General features: G+C 51.6%; 1 protein-coding gene across 3 annotated transcripts in view; it reads right to left on the minus strand.

Annotated features, from left to right (window-relative positions):
* Window positions 1–18,859, minus strand: part of MYH14 (myosin heavy chain 14) — a 90,427-nt gene that overhangs the window by 60,406 nt on the left and 11,162 nt on the right. For 2 of the 3 annotated variants that reach the window (XM_060084631.1, XM_060084630.1), the window contains exons 4-10: window positions 17,111–17,138; window positions 16,881–16,983; window positions 16,168–16,191; window positions 14,291–14,383; window positions 13,858–13,921; window positions 11,117–11,215; window positions 10,020–10,160 (exon numbers count right to left, since the gene is read on the minus strand). In XM_060084631.1, coding sequence (XP_059940614.1) covers window positions 10,020–10,160; window positions 11,117–11,215; window positions 13,858–13,921; window positions 14,291–14,383; window positions 16,168–16,191; window positions 16,881–16,983; window positions 17,111–17,138 — 552 coding nt within the window. The remainder of the gene's footprint in view (window positions 1–10,019; window positions 10,161–11,116; window positions 11,216–13,857; window positions 13,922–14,290; window positions 14,384–16,167; window positions 16,192–16,880; window positions 16,984–17,110; window positions 17,139–18,859) is intronic. The other variant, XM_060084632.1, reaches the window with a different exon arrangement.

Below are 18,859 nucleotides of genomic sequence, written 5' to 3' on the forward strand. Positions count from 1 at the left end.
AGTCCCTGAATTCTGTATTTTATATTCAAAGTTTGCTTTATCGCCATTTCGTGTCTGCTCATGTCCATTTTATAGAGCAATGCATAGAAGATTTAAAAGGACTTAGAGAAATGAATGAAGATCTTTAGCAATATGGAAAGATTCCTAGAATATCGAGTAAAAAATTCGAGGTGCAGAATGGTATATATGGCAACCACTATCTATGCAAAAAAAAAAAGGCAGAAAATGTCAAGGTCAGTCAATTTGCCTTATTCTTGGTAATTATGTTCTACAGGGTCACCTGAAACACTGAATTATCAAATGTGAACAAATGCTCCTATGGGGGAATACAGGTTTGGTTCCTGGGAGGCTCTGGTCACATTTTCATCAACTGATCAATGCATCACCTTGGTTTATGTGTGTTTCTGTTTAAAGATACCTTATCTGATGGGAATGTAAACTGGTGCTTCACTACCTAAAACAATATGGAGGTTCCTCAAAAAACTAAAAATAGAATTGCAGCAATCCCACTCCTGGGCATATACCCAGACAAAATTCTAATTTGAAAAAATACAAGCACCCCTATGTTCACAGCAGCACTATTTACAACAGCCAAGACATGGAAGCAACCTAAATGTCCATTGACAGATGACTGGATAAAGAAAATGTGGTACATATATACAATGGAATACTACTCAGCCATAAAAAAGAACGAAATAATGCCATTTGCAGCAACATGGATGGACCTAGAGATTACCATACTAAGCGAAGTAGGTCAGAAAGAGAAAGACCAATATCATATGATATCACTTATATGTGGAATCTAAACTATGACACAAATGAGCATATCAATGAAATTGAAACAGACTCACAGACACGGAGAACAGACTTGTGGTTGCCAAGGGGTAGGGGGGTAGGCGAGGGAAGGAGTGGGAGTTTGGGATTAGCAGATGCAAACTAGTGTATATAGGATGGATAAACAACAAGGTCCTACTGTAGAGCACAGGGAACCCTCTTCAATATCCTGTGATAAACCATAATGGAAAGGAATATGAAGAAGAATACACACACACACACACACACATATATATACATAACCGAGTCACTTTGGTATACAGCAGAAATTAACACAACATTGTAAATCAACTATACTTCAATAAAATTTTTTAAAAAGACATCTTATCTGATATATAGCATTGATTCACATTGAACTCACAACCAACATTCACTATAACTGGAGTCTGAAGGAAGCTCTTCTCACACACGTATTTTCTCTGTAAAGCACATCACAGCCTTCCTGCTCTTAGGGACACCGGACAGCATTAAGTACTACATTTAGGGGACATTTCAGACAGTGAAATCACCAACCAAAAAGCACCCCAAACGTGAAAAGCGTGGCACTCAACAGACTGTAGAAAGGACAGTGGTTTACAGTATGGGCTGGAACAAGAAGGCAGAATGTCACCCCGTGAGACTTCAGTTGGGTGCACACTGGGCAACTCAAAACTTTCACTCCTCTATGAATGACCGCAATGACCACGAAAGCACCAGGATTGCTGGTTTGGGGGTTACGAATAAATGTCGTGTGTAGGTGAATTCTCCAACTCAGACACCGTAAAAGAAGATCGATTGTATTAATATTTGCACGTCTGCGCAAAGCGGCTAGAAATCTCGCCATGAGTGGGCAATGCTGCCCCCTAGAGGACGTCTCGGGAACGTGCAGGGGTTGGTTAGCATAATGATGGGGGCCACCCTGGCAACGTTTCTGGATGCCACAGAGACTGGGCAGGTGGGGACCAGAGGAGATGCCCTTCTGTATCACAGAGTTGCCCACATTCCGTTTGACTGCGAAACTTCCCAGTGGACATTCACGTCTGTGAAATCATGGTTTGGAATGCACTGAGACTAATCCCAGCTGTTTTATGTATACACACAAAAGTGTTTTGTGCTTGGTTTTAATACACAGTGCATTTTCCAGGTGGGTTGTCACTGAGGAATCCGAGGGAAGGCTGGTCTTGGTTTTGTTCAGAACTTTATCAAGATTTGGTCATCGTGTCAAAGCCTCCTTGTCTCCACCTGCAAAGCTGCCCTCGGCTTGGAGTGGACCCTATAACACGCCTACATCAGGCTGGGCTTGTGTCTGCTGCTTTCGTGGTGATGCTTCAGACCAGCGCCAACACCCAGCTACCTCATCCACGTTCCTCCTAGAAGAGTCTTCACGATTTACGGATTGAAAAGGACACTGACCTATTTTCACTTACTCCGTGCCAGGTCCTGTTCCAAACGCTCACAAATGACCTCATGTCACCTTTGGAACAACTCACTGAGCCAAATCCTGCAATCGCATCTTGCGATGGGAAACAGTAAAACCCCCATTTGACAGACAGGGAAACCGAGGCACATCCGGGTCATCAACTTACCCAAGATCATCCAGCTCCTAAGCGGCATGGCTGAGACACCCCCGGCGGTCTGACCCTGGGGTCCGTATTCTTAACAGCCGTGCAGCCCTTTTCGTCCAACTTTTAGCATAAAATTCGCATGTTCGTACGAACGTAGAGCACACACACAGAAGAGCACACAGATCACCTCCATCCAGCTCGGTGAGATTTTACAAAATGAACACACCAGTGGGCCAGCCCCTCAGAAGCCCCCTTCCGGCCACTCACTGAACTTGGACAGATTTCACACTCACAGGATTGCAAGGAAGAAGCCTGGTTCAAAAGTGCACGGACTGTATGGGTCTGTTTGTTCCAAATTCAAGAGCGAGCGAAACAACTCCATGTTGTTAGATGCCAACATAATGGTGATGGGGGTTGCGGTGAGGGGAAGGGGCTTCGAGGTGCTGGTGGTACGGGCTGTCACTTGCAGAAATTCCCGAGCTGGGTGCTTTGGCGCCGTGCTCATTTTCTGGTGTCTATGCTACTACGCGTAAGCTTCTGCACAAAGTTTACTTAGGAAAAGGGAGTGGCGGAAGGTGCACGGGGAGCCCTTCTGGGAGACCCATGCCAAAAATGCGTAACCCGAATCTAATCACGAGGAAACACACGCACGTTGACAAAACAACTGGTCTGTAATCTCCCCAAGTGTCAAGGTCACGAACGATAAAGACTCAGGACCGGTTCCAGATGGATGGAGAGTAAAGTGTGATGACTAGATGCAACGTGTGTGATCCTGGACTGGGGAAGTGTGTGTGTGTGTGTGTGTGTGTTTGTTTAACTTAAAAAAAATTTTTTTTTGCTATAAAGGACATTATTGGGACAGTTGGCATAAGGTCTGTGGATTACATAATAGTACTAATAGTGCCAATGTTAAATTCCTAATGATGATACTGTACTGTGTTTGTGTCATAGAATGTTCTTAGGAAATAAGCACAGGCAGATTCGGGGGGGTGGGCGGTAAGATGAGTAATGCCCCCTCTCCGCAAAATGTCCACGGACTGAATCCTGTGAATGTTACCTTGCAGGGAAAAATAGACTTTACCGATGTGATGAAATTAAGGATCTTAAAACGGGAGATTAATCTTGCATTATCCAGGTGGGTCCGAAACGTAATCATAAGCGTCCTTATAAGAGGGAGGCAGAGGGGGAAGGCCACATGAGCAGAGGTTAGAGTGATGCATTTTGGGTTTTTTTTCAATTTTTTTGGCCACGTCGCATACCTTTCGGGATCTTAGTTCCCCAACCAGGGATCGAACCCAGGCCCTGGCAGTGAAAGCGCAGAGTCCTAACCACTGGACCTCCAGGGGAGTCCCTAGAGTGATGCATTTTGAAGACGGAGAAAAGGGCCATGAGCTAAGGCATACGGGTGGCCTCTGGAAGCTGAAAAAGGCAAGGAAACGAATTCTTCCCGGAGCCTCCAGAAGGGACCAGCTCTGCTGACACCCTGACTTTAACCAGACTGATTTTTAACTTCTGACCTCCAGAACTGTGAAGGAATAAATGTGTGTTGTCATAAACCACTACATTTGTGGTCATTTGTGACAGTGGTCATCGGAAATACAAAGGGTGAACACCCTGGGCTACACCCCTACTCTCGAACAGCTCAGAACAAGTAATTAGAAAGACAGACAAGGATAAAGCAGATGTGGCAAGATGGTAACGCTTGAGGAATCTGGGAGAAGGTATGCAGCGATTTTGTGTACTCTACAACTTTTCTGTAGATCTGAAATTATTCAAAATAAAGGGGTTAGGGACTTCCCTGGTGGTCCAGTGGTTGAGACTCGGGCTCCTAATGCAGGGGGCCCAGGTTCAACCCCTGGTCAGGGAACTGGATCCCACATGCTGCAACTAAGAGTTTGCATCCCGCAACTAAAGGTTCCCCATGCCACAACTAAAAGATCCTGCATGCCACAACTAAAAAGATCTCACATCCTGCAACGAAGATCCCGCATGCCACAACTAAGACCCAGCATAGCCAAATAAATTTTTTTTTAAAAAAAAGAGGTTAAAAAAATCCCTGAAAACAGGAGGGGGGGGTGTTGGTCACTGGCCTGACAGCTTCAAGAAGCCTTACTCTGAAGGACACATAAGAAACAGCTAACAGGGCTTCCCTGGTGGCGCAGTGGTTGGGGGTCCGCCTGCCGATGTAGGGGACACGGGTTCGTGCCCCGGTCCGGGAGGATCCCACATGCCGCGGAGCGGCTGGGCCCGTGGGCCATGGCTGCTGAGCCTGTGTGTCCGGGGCCTGTGCTCCGCAGCGGGAGAGGCCGCAGCGGTGAGAGGCCCGCGTACCGCAGAAAAAAAAAAAGAAACAGCTAACAGAGGTGGCCTCCTGGGAGCCCGGGACACTGGAATGATCATAGACTTTTAGTTCTTTTTGAATTTCATACCCTTTGAAATGTAGTCAAAAAAAAAGACCACTGCTGAAAAAGACTCAGTTTCTGGAATTAGACAGTGAAATTGCAGTGATGATTCACACCACCTTGTGACTATATTACAAATACTGAACTGTATACTTGACAATGGCGAATTTTACAGTCCATGAATTCTAGTCCCCCAGAGAAAAAAGGTTTTGGTATAGTTTTCGGGGCACGCCGGGGTGTGCAACAAATCTGAATTTTTCTTCTCCATCTCCATCAGGATCGTAACTCCTTGTGGAAAGTATCTGTTCCTTATTCACCTTCTAACTGTATCCTCTGCATACAGTAAGCACTCCATAAATGTGTTCATGAATGAACTTCAGCTTGCCACTTTGGGGGGAAGAATTCCTTCCACAGTCCCCACTACTTTTGGGATTCAATCTTATCCCTTATCAAGGTCTTTGGCACCCTGTCCCCAATCCTCCTACCTGCTCCAGCCCCGGGTCCCCTCAGTTACTCCAACCAGCCAGGCCAACCTCTTTCATCCCCGCCAACACCTGACACTCTCTCTTGCCCCCAGGCTTTTGCCCTGGGAGTTCCCTCCCCATAGAGGCGGTCCAGGACCACCTACACCTGCTTAATTCCTGCCTGACCATCAGGGCTCAGCCAAGCGCCGCCTCCTCCAGGGGCTGCCCCGCCCCTTCCGAGACCCCACCCCCCACCCCCGTGACCCACAGTCACTGCTCCATGCACCTTCCAGCCATCACTCTTCCAGGGGATCAACTTTAATCCACTTGTGTGATTTGATGCTCCCTGGGTCTCAGCGCTCCAGGGGGCAGGGGCTTGTTCTGTCTTGGTCACGGTTCATTTCTCCCAGCGTCTGCAGGGGTCTGGCCCGCAGACTCCATCATGTGTTGAATGAACCCATATACGAATGAACAAATGGCCAAGAGTTAACTAGTGGGGGGTGCATTACTGAGGCGTGACCTGGGGCAAGCCAGTGGCCTCCTGGGCCTGGGTTTCCCCTGCTGGGCAGTGGGAGGGGCTGGGCGGGAGGTCAGGGGGCTGGGGTGTCGGGAACAGCCCTGAGTCCCAGAAACGCTGGGAGGTTTTGCGGCAGGGCAGCGAGGCACCTCCCAAAAGATAAATAAATGAGCACATTTCCTGATAGACTCACAAGGGCATCATCACCCCTAACAAACTGGATGATTATTCATCCTTAACATCAGCTCAGACCTGACCCAGACTCGAGTTCCCCTGGTGGCCTTTAAAATGGCCTATTATGGTTGGCTTCGGAACCTGTGTGGGTTCCGAGCACCCGGTGAACCTGACGCCTGAGGGGCTGGCGTCAGCTCTGGCTGGTGACTTCAACCCAGCAAGCCCCGACCTGCGTGGGTGGAGGCGTGGGGCTGGAGAGGCTACGACGGCCTCACGTGAGCAGGAGCTCACCTCCCTGCATGCTAGGCTGCCTGTTCCACCTCCCTGGTGGCATTTACGGCGCCAACGTGGATGGAAAGTGAGGAGGGGGGTGGAGGTCCTGCTTCCACTGGCCCCGAACGCTCTCTGCCCTGGGCTTCCCATGGGCAACCCAGAGGCGCCCACCTGCCTCTCTGGAAATGGATCACGGGCTGACTTTGGAGTCAGACCCGGGTTCCACCACCACCTCATCAAAGGCAGTGAGTCCTATAGGGCAGACACCCCACCTCCCTGGACCTCTGTGTCCTTTTTCTTTTTGGCCGCGCCATGAGGCTTGTGGGAGCTTAGTTTCCCAACCAGGGATCAAACCCAGGGCCATCCCTAACCTACGAGTCCTAACCACTGGACCTCCAGGGAACTCCTCATCTCTGTCTCCTCTTTCTTCCAAAGGAGAGTCTAGAAAAAAGGTGACCGGCTGGCTCCACTCCTTAGAAGTGAGACACAAAATCACACTGTTATGAGACCCCATCCACCTGCCACACCAGCAAAAGCAAAAAAGCTGACAACAGTGGGTGCTGGCAACCACGTCGTCGGGGGAACAGGTGCTCCAGAGACAGGGTGGAAGAAACTGGAAACTAGCGCCACCTTCTGGACAGCGGTGAGGTCGATTCAGTACAACTTAAAAAAACAGAGTGGGGTTGGGGCAAGGGAAAGGGGCTGGGGGTTAAGAGCTGAAAGCCAAGAAGTCATGAGCCCGTAACTGCTGGATCTGGTGCCAGGTTCCTGGGGGAGGGGGGAGGGGTGGGGGGTTCACGACCCTCTGCTCTCTACTTGCATACCTGTTTGAAAGGTTCCGTAAGAAAAAGGTAAAAAGCAAAATTATTCAGCAGTAAAAAGGAAGGAAGCACGGATACATACGACCACATGGATGAAACTTCAAACCATCATGCCGAGGGAAGGAAGCCAGCCACAAAGGATATATTGTATGAGTCCATCTATATGAAAGGTCCCGGATAAGAAAATCCATAGACACAGGAAGCAGATCTGTGGTTGCCAGGGGCTGGCATTGGAAAACCGGCAGACGACCGCAAAGGGGCGCAAGTTATTTTCTTGGGTCACTGAAAATGTTCCAAAATTGATTGTGGGGATGGCTGCACAGCTCTGAAGGTACTAAAAGCCACTGGCTTGTATTTGGCCACGCCACACGGCCTGCGGGATCTTAGTTCCCCGACCAGGGATCGAACCTGGGCCCTTGGCAGTGAAAGTGCGGAGTCCTAACCACTGGACCGCCAGGGAATTCCCTGACATATACTTTAAATAGGTAAATGTTTTGGTATGTGAATGATATCTCAATAAAGCTGTTAAATTTCCGTTAAAGCTGGATAAAACCAAAAATTGCACCTCTCCCTGGACTCAGCATTTTGTGGCTTAAGAACTGATCCTGCAGTTCTGTTCACCCATGAGCACCAAGATCTACTTATAAGGATATTCTTGGCACTTTTTGATTCCAACGGCAATAGGATGCAGTCACCCGAAGGGTGTGTCTGCAAGGGACTGACAGGTTACAAGAATCACAGTTCATCTAAACAGTGAAACCTTCTGCAACCACAAAAAAACCTGAAATTCACCTATACCTACAAAACCAGAATAACTGTCAAAACATGCTGTTTGGTGGGAAAAGTAGGGGACAAAGCACATGCTAGCACGGGGGCGATGAGCTGAGTGCTTTACCCCAGTGCCGCCCAGGACCCAGGCCAGGGTGTGGGGCCTGATATGCCAGGTGTTTTCATCGTTATTTGGTGCCTCTGAGCCGGTCCTGGGAGGAAGGTCAGGGAGGTGAGGCCCATCTGGGTCAACCACTACGCAGGAATTTTTAAATCAGGAGAGAAATACAGTAACATTTTGGGGGCGGGGGGCGGGTGGCATGCAGGATCTCAGTTCTCCCACCAGGGATTGAACCCATGCCCCCTGCAGTGGAAGCGCAGAGTCTTAACCACTGGACCGCCAGGGAAGTCCCAGAAATACGGTAACATTTTGATCAACATTACAGCTGAACATCAGCCCTGGAGCTGGAGAATAATGTGTGTCTTTTCTTACATGTCTGAAATATTTCTGGCAGGAGATGCAGGAAGCTTAACAGTGGAAAACTGGGCTCAGAGGGGCCTGGGGCGACTCAGTTTTCACATGATGACCTTTGATCATATTCAGATTATGTCACTACATGCCGACGGTGCTGCAAAATTTTTGTTTCGGGACTGGAAAAACCGGAGCTGCTACCCACGCCCACCACACGGCAGGAGGGTTACTTGAGGTGACCTGTGTCAGGAGGGCAGGTGGTACCTGAGGGGCTCAGGCCCCCACTGTGGCCTCCATCTGAATTTGTTTGTCAGCTGCCCAGGGAGGAGCAGGGCAGTTACGCAACCCGTGGTTGGGAAATCTAGCAGGGAGGCCTGGGTCCCTGTGTCAATATGCCTGAGGACGCTGGCCTGTTCACTGCCTGGGTGGACAGCCAACCTGGCACTGGGTCTCCAGCCCTCCCCATTGGCCCCGGAGCCCACAGTGGCTCCCGAGGCCTTCCACAGCCCTGGAGACCAGAGGAGAATGAGACCCAGCCCCGGCCCCGCTCAGAACTGGAAATCAGGGTCTCCACGGGACTGGTGAAAGGAATCACAATTCATCCAGACAATGAAATGCCAGGTAGCCAGAAAAAAGACTGAGGTTTCCCCTCTATGTGCGTGTAATGGGTTGAATCGTGTCCCCCTCCTCCCTCCAAAAATACATTAAAATCATAATGCCTGGGACCTCTCAGAATGTGACCTGATTTGGGTATTGGGTTGTTGCAGCTGTAATTATTTAAGTTAAGATGAGATCACACAGGAGTGCGGTGGCCCCTAATCCGAAATGACGGGTGTCCCATAAAAGGGGAGATTTGCATACAGATGCTTGGGCAAGGAGGCGGGCACACCCCATGAAGCTGAAGGCAGAGATCAGGTGATGTTTCTAACAAGGAAACCACCAGAAGTTATGGGAGGGGAAGGGAACAGATTCTCCCAGGACCAACCAACCCCACCAACACCTTGATCTCAGACTTCTGGCCTCCAGACCTGGGAGATGATCAATTCACTTGTTTAAGGCACTCGGTTTATGGTGCTTTGTGATGGCAGCCCTGCCACACGAATACAGTACTGCAACGGGACTACTGTCAAGATGTACTGTTTGGTGAGAAAGGTGGGGGGCAAAGCAGCAGAACACGGATAATGAGCTGAGTATTTCATCCCAGTGACCCCAAGCCCAGACCAACCAAGGAAGACCCTGGGCCAGGGGCAGGGTCTTCCCTGCACCCTTGCTTCAGCCTCCTCCTGCCCTCCAGTCCATCCTCCACACGGCCCAGAGCTGCTCCTCCATGGCTCCCAGCCCTCCCATGGCTCCCCAGTGCCCTCAGGACAAATCCCAGCCCCTCAGGCTGGCATTTGAGACCCCCACCTGCCTCTGTGGCTCCATCTCCCCACTCCCCTGGGTCACCCACTAATTGAATCCATTTGAGAAGTTTCAATTCCTCAAACATGCCACGCCTTTCCTGCCTCAGGGCTTTTGCACACGCTGTTTCCCCCTGCCTAGACCGCTCTTCCCAGATAGCACCAAGGCTCACACCTTTGGCTCTCCAGGCCTTTCCACAAACATCACCATCTCACTGTGTCCTTCCCGATCCCCTATTTAAAGCTTCCTCCTTCCTCCGTTCCCTGTTTTAGTTTTCAAACCAAGCAATGAATGGCCAGGTGTCCACCCCCATCCTTCATGGGGGGCTCTGGGCTCATGGCTCACTCACAGGTGATTTCCTCGTGGGTGAATCCCAGGACCCGCAGGGACTCCAGTGTCTCCTGGAAGAGCTCGCGTTCCTGGCCCGGAGAGGATGATGGCCCGTTGGTCAGGAAGCGGTAGTGGGAGAACGGCTCCAGGAGGAGGTCGGCTGTAGGAGTAACGGGCGGAGGCCAAGGTCAAGAATGAGCTGTAGAGTCAGACTCAAGTCCCGGCTTCCTCAGTAGCCACCCCAGGAAGAGCATCACTTCCCCACTAGGAACCTCGGTCTCCTTCTCTGTCAAACGAGTGGGGATCCATTCTTCAAGGGTTTGGTGGGAAGGGCCGGGCGTGAAGTGGGTACTTAGCACATACTAGACCTTTCCTCTTCCCTCCTTCCATAATGATTCTCAAGTCGCAGAGCTGCCCAGAGAAGGCAGGAGCCGCCCACTAGCAGAAGCAACAGGGCTGCAGGTGCCTGAGTTAGCAGAAGCCATGGGACAGGAGGGGTCGGTGGCAGAGGGTTCGGAAGCCACCGTGAGCAGGAGGCTGGGTGCGGAGGGGCCGGGAGGTGGCCCAAGCTACGGGGTGGAAGAAGCCAGAATGACAGGGAGCCACAGGGCAGCGGGGCCACTGTAGAGGAGACAGCCTTGGGGCGTTTCCACAGCCAGAGGGCTGGAGGAGCGCAGAGCAGGAGACAGAAGGAGTCTCAGGCAGGAGCCATGAAGCAGCAGGAACCTACAAGCCACGCAAACCACAATCTTCAGGAACCACGAGATGGCAAAGCTGGAGTTGTTACAGCACCCGCTGGAGTAAGCAGAGCCCCGGAGTTTCAGGAGAGAAGTGAGTGTGGGCAGGAGACACGTGGCCACGTAGCTGGCATGAGCAAGACCCGGGAGACAGCGGGAACCAGAGGGCAGCAGAGTCTGGGGGTGGCAGGAGTCGAGAGGCGGCAGAAACCAGGGGCGGTGGGATCCGGGAGGCGAGAGAATCCACCACCCAGCAGGAGCCTGACACAAAGCAGGTGCTTGACAAAGGTTAGTGCCTCCCATGTCCTCCACCCCAGGGGGTCCACACGCGGCTACCACCCAGACCCCGGGGAGGTGTGGGGAGCCATTGGACACTAACCCTTGAGCTGCTCCCCGGCGCCTCCCAGCAGCTGGTAGAAGATGTGGAAGCTGCATTCGTCCTTGGCCTGGCGGATGGCCCTCGACTTCTCCAGCAGGTCTGGGTGGGGGGTGAGTCAAGGTGCTGCATGGAGAGGACGCCCCTGCTATCTCGTGGAGCAGTGGAGTCACTCATAGCCCCGGCCGGCGACCTGGTCGCTAACTGAACCAGTGGCTTTGGACATGTGTCACTTAAGCCTCAAGCCTTAGTTTCCTCATCTGTGCAAGGGGCCCGATACTAACACCCGTCCATGAGTCTATGAGGTGCTGTCGGGGTAAGTGAGTTATTATGTGTCAAACACTGGAGCTGTGCCTGGTTTTTTGTTACCAAGGATAAGAATACCTCCTGCTATCATGACCCTCTCAGCCTCAGTTTCCCCATATGACTACTGGGGCTCTCAGCTTCTCCCTCTGGGAAAGCCACATGGCACGTTTACATACTGAAAATTGGTGAGATGCCTTAAAGGAAAATAAAACACCTGATAATTGGTGTAGCCGTCTGTGTCCTACACTCATGGACCACCGAGCACATATTTTGCACAACGGCCATAATGCAGGACCTGCCTTGGGGAGCCTCGTCCAAGATGGACTGCAAACCATTGACCCAAAACCCTGGGGCGCTAACCTGCTCGGGTGAGACAGGGAGGACCCATGGGAGGAGGTCCCACAGGGCAAGGTGGGGTGAAGGGAGCATGCACGACCTGTGAGACTCTGAGTGATGACAGCCCCGAGCCTCTATTTCCTCTTCTGTGAAATGGGATGATAACAGCATCTGCCTCACAGGGTTACAGAGACGAGGAACTGAGTTAACATATGGAGAGTTCTCAAGACACTGCCAGGCACGCAGTAAACCCTCAAGAAATGTTGGACATGCTGATGCTGGTGTGAGGGGTCAGACCAAGCCCGGGATCCATCTGTTTGACCCCGGGGGTGGCACCTGCCCCGCGAGCACCAATGACCACAGGCTGGTCATTGGCCCCAAGGCAGAGACAGCCAGGCAGGAGAGCCGTGCCCGGTGGGGGCAGCCCCAACTGGATGGGGAGTGTGGATGGGAGAAAGTTAGCGTTTGGAAGCACGCAGAGAAGATGCCAGGGCACGTGGAGGCCTGGGATGGCAGGATGGATGGGGCAGGGAGAGCCGTGAGCTCTAAGAAGTTGTGTGAGCAGGAACCGTGATGCAGAGGGGTGATGGGCCGCAGGAACTGTGAGGACCAGAAGCTGGTGGCAGAAGGGGACATGAGGCTTTGAGCCCAAGGAAGAAGTTACCAGGCGGTAGCAGAGTCCATGGGGCCCAGCTGCTTGACCGCGAGATCCCTGTTTCCTTGCTCCCTAAGCCCTCTTAGGAAAAACCTTCACCAACACACTGCTTCTCAACCCTCCCCCAGATTACCGGGTGGGGGGGGCGTGGACAGTGAGCTTAGATACCGCGGGGATGGGGATATAATTTGTTATGAATATCAACCACATTGCAATGAATAATTATTAAAAATATTAACATTATAAGGACACTGCTAATTTAATCATTTCTAATAATGATAGCTCTTTTTTTTTTTTTTTTTTGGACCGTGCCACACGGCTTGTGGGATCTCAGTTCCCCGACCAGGCAGGGATTGAACCCGGGCCCTCGGCAGTGAAAGCCCTGAGTCCTAACCGCTGGACTGCCAGGGAATTCCCAGACAGCTCATGCTTGAGTGCTTACGATGTGGCAGGGGTCATGCTAAGAACCTGCCTCACTTCAGACCCTTCCAGGGTAGGTTCAATGATCCGTCCCCTTCCATAGAGGGGGAAAAAGAAGCCCGGAGAGGTCAAGTCACGTGCTCAAGAGCCTCAAAGTGTCAGAGCTGGGATTCGAACGCGGGTGGGTGTGATTTCTTCGCTCTGTTCTCTTAAGCTCTGCACTCCTGGAGCTTCTGGGTTTTATCTTTTAAATTCCTACCGAAAGGTTTGCACGGGAAAGGTTTGACACAGCTGGCCTGAGTCAGCCGGCTTGCAAGGCCCGCCTCTGGCTGGTGTCTGGGAATCTGGATTTCGGGAGGGTTCCCAGCCTTCCTTGGCTGATAGGAGGGGCTCCCTGCACCTAAACTGTTTGTGCAAAACGACATGGTTTCTTCTGAACACCCGCTTTCCTTCGGGGACTCTGGAATTTGGGTACGTGCCAGAGAGAGGGTGCCTATGTGATCAGCCCCCAGTAAAAACCCTGGGCGCGGAGTCTCTGATGAGCGTGCCTGGTAGAAAACATTTCACACGTGTTGGCATACCTGGGAATTAAGCACGTCCCACGTGCCTCCACGGGGCAAGGCTCTGGAAGCTGGCGCTGTCCGCTCCCCCCACTCAGCCCCACACGCCTTCCCCTGTTGCTGCCTGCGCTCGCGACGTTCCTCTATGGTTAAGTCATAGCCGACCACCGCGCCCCCCCCCCACCCCGCCCCATAGCGAGGCTGGGCTGGCCTCCTAAACGGTCCGGGAGGCCCCGCCCTCCCCCCTTCGCGTGGAGATGCCGCCTCTGCCCCTTCCTGAGGTTCTAGGATCCTTCCCCTTCTGCAGAGGGGGAAACTGAGGCACAGTTTCTGAGCTGCAGGGAGCCAGGTTTCCCAGAGAGTGTGGACGCCTGTTTTCCGTACGCGGTGAGACCCCAAGAGCCACCCTCCTTGGCTGCCACCCCTCGTCCCCCCACCAGGCACCCCTCCGGGCGGTGAGAGGATACAAGTCTCGATGTTGGCGCCCACGATGTACCCGGCAACGTCGAAGTTGATGCGGATGAATTTGCCCTGCGAGGGAAGCGGGTGGAGGGACTTAGCCAAGGATCCCGTGGGCCCAGGGAGCACCGCCACCCCCACTCACCCCTCCCAGAGCCAGGGCCGCCTCCTGCTTTCTCCCTCCACTGGACCCCACTCCAGTCGTGAGGTTCCCGTTCGGGGGACGGTTCCCAGGGGAATTCAAGGTCCAGGCCCCTTTGACTTCTTTCCTCGGGACCCAGGTCCCCAGCTCCTTCATCCCTCAGCCCTAGGAGCCACGGGCCCCAGGCCCCTCCTCCTTCAACAGACCCACACATCCTGCCTCCCCTCCACCATCCTCCTCAACTCCCAGCTCCTGTTTCACTGACTCAGGCCCAGGCACCGCCCTCCCCCAGCACTCACAAATCGGGAGGAGTTGTCATTCTTTACTGTCTTGGCATTGCCAAAGGCCTCCAGGATGGGGTTCGCCTGAAGAAGCTGCCGCTCCAGCTCACCCTGCAGGGGCGCGGGGGATGACCCGTCAGTGGGGGGAGGGGGGTTGGCCCAGCTGTAAGGGGGGTGGGTCTGTGTCACAGCTGGCTGAGTGTCTGTGTGTGAGGGGCCTTTGTGTGTCCGGGTGTGTGCCCTCTTTCCCGCATCTGGGTCTTGCCCTTCAGTCTACTGTGAAGGGAACAAGGAAACATCTCCAGGATACATTGTTAGTGGAAACAAAACAAAACAAAAAGCAAGTTGCAGGAAAATACCTACAGTGTGATCCCATTAATAAAAAATAAATTGAGGGAAAAGCACACCACAAAACAGGACTCCTATTTCTATAAGGATAGACACATGTCTGTAAACATTTAGAGAAAGGTCTGCAAGGATACACACCAAACTGTCAACAGCATAAGACACTCCAAGGAAGGAGGACTGAGAGAAGGAAAGGGGAATTTCACTTTATCTGATTTTTGTTGCTGTTGTTGTTGTTACGGTGAATATGTACTCATGTATCACTTGTAGAATTAAAGAAAAATCTATACCATCTATGTAAAGTGCTTCAAACTGTTTGGCAGTTTGGTAGTTTCCTCCCCCAGTCAGGCTGATCCATGAGTAGGGATTTTTTATTTTTTTATTTTTTTAAGACAGGAACCTTTTTTTAAAATCGGAGTATAGTTGATTTATAATATTGTGTTAGTTTCAGGTATACAGCAAAATGATATGGTTTACATATATATGTATATACCTATATTCTTTTTCCGATTCTTATCCATTATAGTTCATTACAAGATACTAAATATAGTTCCCTGTTCTATACAGTAAATCCTTGTTGTTTATCTTTTTTTTTTTTTTTTTTTTTTCTGTATGTGGGCCTCTCACTGTTGTGGCCTCTCCCGTTGCGGAGCACAGGCTCCGGATGCGCAGGCTCAACGGCCATGACTCACGGGCCCAGCCGCTCCGCGGCATGTGGGATCTTCCCAGACCGGGGCACGAACCCGCGTCCCCTGCATCGGCAGGCGGACTCTCAACCACTGCGCCACCAGGGAAGCCCTGTTTATCTATTTTATATATGGTAATGTGCATCTATTCATCCCCTACTCCCAATTTATCCCTCCCCCCACCCCCATGGGTAGGGATCTTATTCTGAACTTCCCTACAGCCACCTCAGTGTCAGAGCCAGGAACATAGTAGGTGCTCAGTCAACAGCAATCCCCTTCCCCTCTTTCCTAGCCAGGCTCTCAAAGACACCAACTATTTCTTTAAATGCCCTGTGAGCCCTCAGACACTAGCCTGAGCTGGGTGTACACATTAAGCCTACCATAACTGTCAGTGTGGGTCTGTGGGTTGTGTGAACTCGTGGTGTCTGTGGGCTCTGTCTGCATATATTTAGCAGATCAACAATAAATGGTAGTTTTGGCCTCTGGGTTGTTTCACGGTGGGATCTGTGGCCAGTCTGCACAGACACAGTAGGGCTAACAGAAACGGCTGTGTGGTTGGGGTCTGCACATGTGCGGTAGGACCACACTAAATGGCAGCATGGGCCCTAGGTGTGTGCATGCAGTAGGGCTGCCATAAGCAACAGCGGGGTGGGGAGGGCCTGTGTGCACACAGTAGGGTTGTGTGAAATGACAGTGTGGGGCTGGGCATGCACACAGCAGGACTGTCTTAAGTGGTAACGTGGCTTCCTGGCAGGGGTGACCATCAGTGCCTGAGGGGGCCCTGTCTGCCAGGAAGACTGTGGTTTGGGGTGACCCAGGTGGTATTAGGGGTGACAGGACTCGAGGTAATTCCCCACTACTCACATAAGACACGGTGCTGGTGGAGGCCTGAGGAAGTCACAGGACACGAGACACGGACCAGGACACGGACCAGGACACAGCACATGGAACGTGGACAGACACACAGGTGAACTGGTGGTCTCAGGTGGTGGGTGGGGTGAGGTGGAGAGACGAGGGGCTGGGGAAACTAGCCATGTGGAGTGGGGTGGCATCGGGGGGGTACCCACAGCACCTGGGGTTTGAATCCAGGCTGGCCCTTCCTGGGTGTGCGGCCTCGGACAACCAATTCACCCCAGCTGTGACTTTGGTTTCCTGTCTTTAACGCAGGAAGACCACACCCACCTCACTGGAGTGTTACAGTAATAGAAGCAAAGGGACCAGCACTATATAAATGCTCACTTATAGAGCAAACCTGGGCATTGCCGGAACCTAAACAGGCCTGACACATAGTGGATGCTCTGGAATGTTAGCACCTACTGTGGGCCAGGTGCTGTTCCAAGGGCCAATGAGGCCAAGGACTGGCCTTCACATTTTTGTGTCTACCCTGCCTCTGCTCCCAGCACTGTATCAGGCACACAGTAGGGACACAGGGGGGCATGGGCAGCCAGAAGAAGACCCACAACTGTGTCCCTCCATGAGGGAGGCAGGGAGTTAGTTATGGGGGGAAGCAGAACCTGAGATGGAGGGGGACTTACTGGTGGCAGGGTCCAGAGTATGTCCCAAGGCAGGTCACTTACCGGGACACCCGGCTCCTTCCTGCCCTTTGGTGATGATGCCACGTGGGCGAGGTACTGGATGACTTTCTTCGTGTTTTCTGTCTTCCCAGCCCCAGACTCCCCGCTAAGGGGGGGCACAAAGGGAAACAAAAAGGGTCAGCAATGTTCCGAGGTAAGCCCCGCCCATTCCAAGCAGAGCCACGCCCAGCCGGGACCCCACTTCCTCCAGAAAGTCCTTCAGGATTACTCACGTGCAGAGAATGGATTGATCCTCGCGATCTGTAGGGGACAGAGGGGGATGTGTCACCTGGGAGGATTTCTCCAGCGAGACACTGGCCACCCTCTTTTCAAAATCCTTCCCAAGGGCTAAGGAAAAGCTTGGATTTTGACATGTGACCCTCCTGGATTCTAATACCTAACCCTAACTCAACCTCTTATTTGCTGTGTGACCCTGGGAAAGCAGCTACCCCTCTCTGAGCCTGTGTCCTCACCTGTAAAATGGAGACAACAAACTCCAACTGAACAGAATGTGATTCATTCAACAAACTTCAATTTGAGTCCCTACCATGTGCTGCCTTGTGCTGAGTGTGTGAAATTCAAAGACATGAGAGTGAGATCCTGGACCCCAGGCTCAGCCTCTAATAGAAAACAGGCCACAGAATCGTAGTTATGGTGACTGGTGGCCCATTGGTGGGTCATCTGCCCAACTTGAGGGCAGAGAGCACAGCTCAGTCCCCACCATCTCCTCCTGCGCTCACCCTGGGCTTGATACAACCCTTCAACAAATGCACACTGACCACCTACTAAGTGTCAGACACTGAGGGCAGTGGGAATTTGCAAGGTCCCTGCCCTCATGGAGCATCTGCTTGAGTGGGGGATAAAAGCACATAAACTAGGGGAGTTCCCTGGTGGCCTAGTGATTAGGACTCTGGGCTTTCACTGCCGTGGCCTGGGTTCACTCCCTGGTCTGGGAACTGAGATCCCCGCAAGCTGCACCACGTGGCCAGAAAAGAAAAGAATCTCGGAGATGAAAAATGGGGCTCAAAACAGCCCCTACCTCACAGGGCCATAGTCAGAACTCAGAGAGAATCTTCAAAAACAATTTTTTTTATAATATACCAGCTAGTATATAATACAGTTTTGTGGCCTGTTTTGTATCCAGGGCTGAACCTGGGATCCAGAATCTTGCTCTCACGTCTTTGAATTTCACATGCTCAGCAAAAGGAGGAACATGGTAGGGGTTCAAATTGAAGTTTCTTGAATCACATTCTGTTCAGTTGGAGTTTATTGTCTCCATTTTACAGGTCAAGGAAACTGAAGCTTTGGGGGAATTCCTTGGTGGTCCAGTGGTTAGGACTCGGCACTTTCACTGCTGGGGCCCACGTTCAATTCCTGGTCGGGGAACTAAGATCCTGCAAAGCCTCATGGTGTGGCCCAAAAAAAGATAAAAAAGACACTGAGGCTCAGAGAGGGATAGCCACTTTCCCAGGGTTACACAGCAAGCAAGAGGCTGAGTCGGGGTCAGGTATTAGAATCCAGGAGGGTCACATGTCAAAACTCAACAGTGCCCAGCCCAGGACGAGGACATGATACACAGTACGACCTACATGCAAGCAGCAGCTGGGGGCCCTGGGTTCGAATCCTACCTCAGCCACTGACCCACCAGTGGGATGGTGGGCAGTGACTGTGCTGCTCTATGCCTCAGTTTCCCCATCTGGCAACCAGGGATAACGAGCACACCTCCTTCATAAGGTGGCTGTGACGTTAAATGTGTTCATCCCTGAAAAGTGCTTGACCCAGAGTAGGCGCTCACTCTTATTTTCTTGAACATTTATTCCTAAGTTATATTAACTAGTATAAAAAGTATGTAACAAATTAGATTATATAACCAAATAAAATGTTACCTCTGACTAAATACAAATTTATAATGTGACTATAAAAACATTATATATAAATATTTTTGAGTGCATAATGCAGGTATTTGCAGGTATTATATATAT

The sequence above is a fragment of the Mesoplodon densirostris genome, chromosome 19 (genome assembly GCF_025265405.1).
Source record: "Mesoplodon densirostris isolate mMesDen1 chromosome 19, mMesDen1 primary haplotype, whole genome shotgun sequence".
Taxonomy (NCBI): Eukaryota; Metazoa; Chordata; class Mammalia; order Artiodactyla; family Ziphiidae; genus Mesoplodon; species Mesoplodon densirostris.